The following is a 6,325-nucleotide window of genomic DNA, read 5'->3' as shown; positions in this document are numbered from 1 at the left end:
CCCCCATCCCTCAGACCCTGACCCGGCCCTCCCCACTAAAGCCGCCCCTCCGGCCGCTGCCGCAGGGCGGGGCCCGGGATGCTGCACCCGGTCCAGCTGCGCCAGAGGTGCCCGTGCGGCGCCTTCTGCAGGGGATGGGGCTGAACTGGGGGACAGTGTGGGCCGAGAATGGGGGCAATGTCCGCCGGAGAGGACCGCCGCGGNGGAAACCCAGTGGGGGTAGGGGAAGAAGGGGAGGGTGGGGGACTTGGCACCCTCGGAACAATAGCCGCAGCCTGGCCTCCCCCCGCCCCCATGCCGCGTGTTCCTGGCCTCGCTAATGTGCTCAGTCACTGTGGCAGGGGTGAGGGGAATGGAGAGGCTGGGGGCTCCCTCTTCAGAATCTGGGATCCTGAGGCGCAGAAGGAAAGAGGGGGGGCTTTATCATAGCACACGCTACCCCCCACCAAGAACACAGCCTCATACGGAAAATAGTGACACAGAGCATCACGTAGGACATGATGTCACACACATATACACATTACAGCCCTAGTGGCCCAGATACACCCTGAAGGCATCACGCATACAGTGGCCGTAGGTCAGAGTCATGTCCAGACACACAGGGGCACCTCCAGCGTCACACACAGGTGAGCAACCCCACGGGTCCAGTGTTGTGTACACCTAGGAAGACGTCACGTGCATGATGATACGCACCACACGATTATGGCATCCAAGATGCACACAGACACATGTATGGCAATAGCATCTATGTACCCAACAATGTCACAGCACATGATGTCACCTCAGCGTGTCACATGCAGCGTTACACAGGTGTCGGGCTAAATGACACAGGGAATCTTGCGGAGACGGAGAGACACACAATAGCATACGGTATCACATGGAAGACTCACGTAGGGAACGTCACACGCGGTGGCAGGCTCAAACATGCCCATTATCACCCGGTGTGAAACTCATACACAGTAGAGGCCACACATGGACACACATGGGGAGTGTCACACACATACACAAGGGCAGTACACATGTAGCAGAAACCATGCACACACGAGCTAGAGCGCACAATGGCACATCTAGTCATGGACAAGTGGCATTACACGCTATTTCACACAGACACACCAGGTACAGGTTGTATCACATTAGATAAACCCAATCCAGTGCTGAACTCACACACTGGGCGCCACACGTGGCTACACACAGAGGATCTCACACACACAGCCCCAAAGACACACATACACTCAGTATCCCCAATGGTGTCACAAAGGTAACATGTCTATCGTTCCATGACTGACACTGTACCCCATATGGTCACACATGATGCACACCGGTTCATTTGCACTCCCATGCCTCACGCACATCCCTTCCCATACACAGTCCCTCCTAGGCCTCCATCACCCCCTCCTCTGAGCAATCCTCTGGGGGCACGTCCAAGCACACACAGATGGGAGACGGACGGGGATCTGAGGCGGGAAGGTGTCTGGTCGGGCGCACAAACTCACTGGGCTGCGGCCCGGCCTGGTCCCCTTGCCTCGCCTTCCCCGCAGCTGCCGCACCAGTAACCGGAAAAGCCTCATCCTGACCAGCACTTCGCCCACGCTGCCGCGACCCCACTCCCCACTGCCTGGACACCTGGGTGAGACACAGGTGGTGGGTGTGGACCAGACTCGAGGAGGCGTGCCCACAGGCTAGGGGCGTGTCCATGCGGCAGGACTGGGCGGGGACTGAACAGAGGAGGACCCGGATTGGGCAGAGGGCGGGACCATCCTTGTGTGGCCGTGGTCAGTCGGCTGAAGGGGCATTTGTAGGCGGAGGCCCAGGCGGGGCAAGATTGTAAGGAGGATGGGGTTGAAGGGAGGAACCATACCTGAGGAGCGGGGCCATCGCAGATGAAGGCACAATCCGCCTGGAGAGGGGCTGGGCTGACTCGATAACCATGACAGCTTAGAGAGGCGGGGCTACAGCTAAAGGGGCGTGGCCCACTCATACGTGGGTGGGCCTAGACTAAACAGGGGAAGAGCTGCTGTTTGCAACCCGCTTCGAGGATTGAGAGGCCTGGTGGGATTGCCTCCCATACCAAGTTTAAGATTCCCGTCTTTCCGCTACAGGTAGCAGTCCCCTGGACAGCCCTCGCAACTTCTCCCCCAACACCCCCGCCCACTTCTCGTTTGCCTCCTCCCGAAGGTGAGTCCCTCTCCCCAGGGCCCTAGAACCCTGGCCGGACCCTCCCCAACCACCGTCTGGGCCGCCATCTGTTCCCCTCCTAATTGCACCTGAGCCGGGGCCTGAGGGACCCGCAGAGTGCCCCAACGTCCCAGCGGGGATCAGCGCCAGGCCTTAGGGGCGGGGCCTGCGAGAAGGCGGGGCCAACCGCCTATCCGGAGGAGTGGGACTTCCTCTGCGGTGGAGGGAAAGCGCGTGCGCCCTGAGCCCAGGGTCTCAGTCTCCCCAGCCTCTAGCTCCAGGCCAGGCGTTGCCATAGCAACAGGACAGGGAGCGGAGATGAAGTGCGCAAGCGCAGACTGCATGCTGTCCTTTGAGGGACTCTTGGTCTCCAACGTGAGAAAGGGCACCGAAGGGCTATTTCTCGAAGTCCCAGGAGGGGCAATCTTAGGTTTCCCTACGGGGATCTTTGAGAGTTTCTAGAACGTCGCTAATGAATTTTCTTGGGGCCTTTGGCGAAATTGGGGGAGGCAGAGAGATTCCTTTAATGTGTTTTGGAGAAATTTCTGGGAGTCACTAGGATGTTTGGGCGGGGCTCTTTTTCTCTGAACTTTATTCATTCTAAAAACGTTATCTGAACACGTGGTGTGATCTGGGAGCTGAGCATAAGGGGTGAATGACACCCTGTCTCTGTCCTCGGGGTTGAGTTGGGTGGCGGGCCAGAGAACCTGGATCACTGCAAAGGCTGGTGCACACTGTCGTGTGGAAGTCGCGCAGGACTGTGGGGACAGAGGATGCCTCCCTAGGGTGGGTGCAGAAAGATGCCCTTGGCTGTGAAATTCAGCCGAAGGCTCTAGGGAGCCAGATCGGACCTGATGTGGTCGCTTGCGTGATGGGTGGGATTAGGAGGGCACTGCCCGCAGGGAGGCTAGTGCATGGACTGTGTCCCTGGGATATGCAATCTGTGTGCCGATGTGGATGTCTGAATGTGGGTTTGTGACATTGTGAATGTGTGAGGCAGCCCCGCCTACACATATGTCCTCGGGGGGGCGGGGGGGGGAGTGTGCATCAGTTTGCAAGTGTGACCCTGGCTGAAGGTATACCTGTGCATTTGTAAATGTGTGTGAATGTGGGAGAGGGCATGCCCTTCCAAGTATGTCTCGGTGTGAGTGTGCAATCTGGTGGGAGTGTGAATGAATGTGTGGCTGTGTGGGAGTTTGAATGTGTGACTGAGTGCGTGAGCGTTCTCGAATGTGTCTGGGTGAACGTGGAAGAGTCGAATGTGTGTGAGGGAGTGTGTATCTTGGTTTCGGTGTGAGTACTCCATCTCTAAGCGTCTGTGTTTACGTGTGAGTGTATGTCGGTTTTTGCATGTGTGATTGTGTGTCCGTGTAGGGACGTGTGAGATTTGGGTCCGTGTATGGGACAGTGAATGTGTGTGTTTGTGAACTTTTGGGATTCCTCTGGACTGACTACCTTGAGTGGGCTCTTTCTGCTCCCCACCCCCCACCCTGGGGCTCGCTCTGGGGGCTAGTTTGGTGTGAGGATGACAGCATAGGAGGATCATCACAACGAGCAGAGGGGACCGATCTTTGCTTCAGGTCCCTGGTGTCTGGCTGGAAGACTTCCTCTTTACCTCCGTGGCTAGAGCACGGGTGTACCCGCCAGCCCCTACCCTAGTGGTGGTCAGTAGCTCCCCTCACACCCTGAGGAGTGGGGGGGGCAGTGGGGCCCAGCAGCCTCTGAGCGTGTCGCTGGGTTCCAGGGCGGATGGACGCCGTTGGTCTCTGGCTTCGCTTCCTTCCTCTGGCTATGGCACCAACACACCCAGTTCCACCGTCTCGGTGAGTTGGCAGGTGGGCGAGTGGGTGGGAGCTGTGGGGGAGGGGGGGCTCGCCCAGGCCAGCAGTTGAGTTGGCCTTAATGAGGGTTTCCAAGGTATCACGTCCATGTATTGGCAAGTTACAGGTCCCCTTGAAAGCTCTGTTCTCCACCCTCAACATATCTTCTTGGGAGTCCTGCCTCCCGCTGACTTATTTTACAGATAATGGTATTAAGGCTCATGGGTTGAGCCATTTGCCAAGGCCTCAGCTGGCCAGGGCCAGCACACCCTTCCCCCAGAGTGCACTTGCTCAACTACTGCAATACCCGTCTATCTCTCCACCTGCCCCCCCCCCTTCTGTCTGTGTCTCTGGTCACTCATCCATCCATTGGTATGATGTTCAGCACACATTTATCATGTGACTGTCATATGGTGGGTGGGCTCTATAAGCCAGGCCAGGATCCAAGGATTCATGAAGCCCTCACGAGGGGAGACAGACCAGTGAGAAGACATTCACAACACAGGGTGATGGAGCTCTTATGGGAGTGGCACCAGGTGAGGTGATAGCTGTAGGGAGCACCTGACTCAGCTGTGGGAGGGTCAAGGTAGGCTTCCTGGAAGAGGTGGAATTGAAGCCAAGACAAAGGATCAGCAAGAGTTTGGCAGGTAGAGGAAGGAAAAAAGGGGTGTTTCAGGAAGGGGACCAGGGAACAGCATGTGCAAACTCCCAGAGGCAACAGAGGACTTGTTGCATTTGAAAGTTGAAAATAGGCTCAAGTGGCTGGAGCTTTGGGGCAGAAGTGGAGGGACAGGGGTGAGGTAGGCAGCAACCTTGGTCATGCTGGGGCTTCTCAACCAGGCCAGGAAAGTGGGTCTTATTCTAAATGTGATGGGAAGACATACAAAGGCTTTTTTTTTTTTTGGCTTTAAATTAAATTTTATGAAAATTTCAGCCTGAGCTCTTTGAAATTGTGGTTTTCTAGACCATATGTTATGTGCATTAAAAAATTGTTTTAATAGGTACTCATGGGTAGAGAGGGAGTGATGTCATGTTTCAAAAGATCCTTCTGCCTCCAGAATCGAGTGGATATTTTTGTGTTTCCTCGCTGATATCTGTGGGCCGGTGTTTGCCCTACTGTATGCTAGGCCCTGACTAGGCACCAAGCAGAGCCAAGTCTCTGCCCTCCAAGAGCAGGCAGCAATAAAGATTAAAGAGATAGTAAGTCAGGAGATAAATGCAGCAAAAAGAAACAAGATAAGGCAGGGATGGGGGTGAGGGGACATGTCTTCAGAGGGGTGAATGTCACCTACAGGGGTGACATTTAAGCAAAGATGTATAGGAGGAGTGATCTGTAGTGGGTATGCTCCTGGCAGAGGGAAAAGTCATGCAAAGGCCCTGAGGCAGGAGTGTTCCTGGCTTGTTCAAGGACCATCAAGGGGGCCTGTGCAGCTGGAACAGAGTCAATGACAGGGAGAGCGGGTGGAGGTGATGGCGGGGAGGCAGCACCAGATCTTGCTGGATGTGTGGCTCTTGGGGAGGACTTCAGGATCCATACTGAGTAAGGTGGGAGCCATGGAGGGTTCTGAACAGAGGACGGATGTGACTTGATTCAGGTCTTAACAGGCTCCCGCTGGCCACATCTGTGTGAGTGTCACAGTTCTCATCCGTGTCTGTCCCTGGCCCCCCTGTCTGTCTCTGGGAGTCCCAGCCTGGACCCTGGGATCCAAGGGTCATAAACCAGGTCCTGATCCCTATCCTACCCAGTGGCCCAGGAGTCCCAGCCCAGGGTCACGAGCTGTGGGGGGACGGCGGTGGCTCTGACCTTGGCCCCGCTCCTCCCCCCAGTCTTCCTGCTCCTCCCAGGAGCGCCTGCACCAGCTGCCCTACCAGCCCACCGTGGATGAGCTCCACTTCCTCTCCAAACACTTCGGCAGCACCGAGAGCATCACGGACGAGGATGGTGGCCGCCGCTCTCCTGCGGTGCGGCCCCGCTCTCGGAGCCTCAGGTGGGTAGATAACCTCCCCCAACCCCAAGATGACGGTCTGGGGGCTGGGGGTTGTGTAGGTGAGACCCCTGCCCACGCGATTAAACTTGTTGCAACACGATAGGTGAGGTTTTACGGGGGAGCGGAGTGGGGTGGGGGATAGGATCTAACGCCTGGCTGCTTTCGGAGCGAGGGGGCCGAGACAGGGTGGGCTTTTCTCCCCGCAGCCCCGGGCGCTCCCCCTCTTCCTACGACAACGAGATCGTGATGATGAACCATGTCTACAAGGAGAGGTTCCCGAAGGTGAGGCGGGGCGGGGGGCGGCCGCGGGGAGGCGCGGGCGGCGGGAGCCCTCGCTGGCCT

General features: G+C 57.0%; 1 protein-coding gene across 1 annotated transcript in view; it reads left to right on the top strand.

Moving 5' to 3' along the window:
* Window positions 1–6,325, top strand: part of MAST1 (microtubule associated serine/threonine kinase 1) — a 25,732-nt gene that overhangs the window by 1,087 nt on the left and 18,320 nt on the right. Inside the window, exons 2-8 of the mRNA XM_077767962.1 lie at window positions 15–219; window positions 527–626; window positions 1,539–1,627; window positions 2,100–2,175; window positions 3,920–3,998; window positions 5,823–5,983; window positions 6,190–6,266. Of these exons, the coding sequence (XP_077624088.1) occupies window positions 15–219; window positions 527–626; window positions 1,539–1,627; window positions 2,100–2,175; window positions 3,920–3,998; window positions 5,823–5,983; window positions 6,190–6,266 (787 nt within the window). The remainder of the gene's footprint in view (window positions 1–14; window positions 220–526; window positions 627–1,538; window positions 1,628–2,099; window positions 2,176–3,919; window positions 3,999–5,822; window positions 5,984–6,189; window positions 6,267–6,325) is intronic.

This window comes from Crocuta crocuta, unplaced genomic scaffold, assembly GCF_008692635.1.
Source record: "Crocuta crocuta isolate KB4526 unplaced genomic scaffold, BGI_CrCroc_1.0 scaffold115, whole genome shotgun sequence".
Lineage (NCBI taxonomy): Eukaryota > Metazoa > Chordata > Mammalia > Carnivora > Hyaenidae > Crocuta > Crocuta crocuta.
This window is presented reverse-complemented; position numbering and strand designations above follow the sequence as displayed.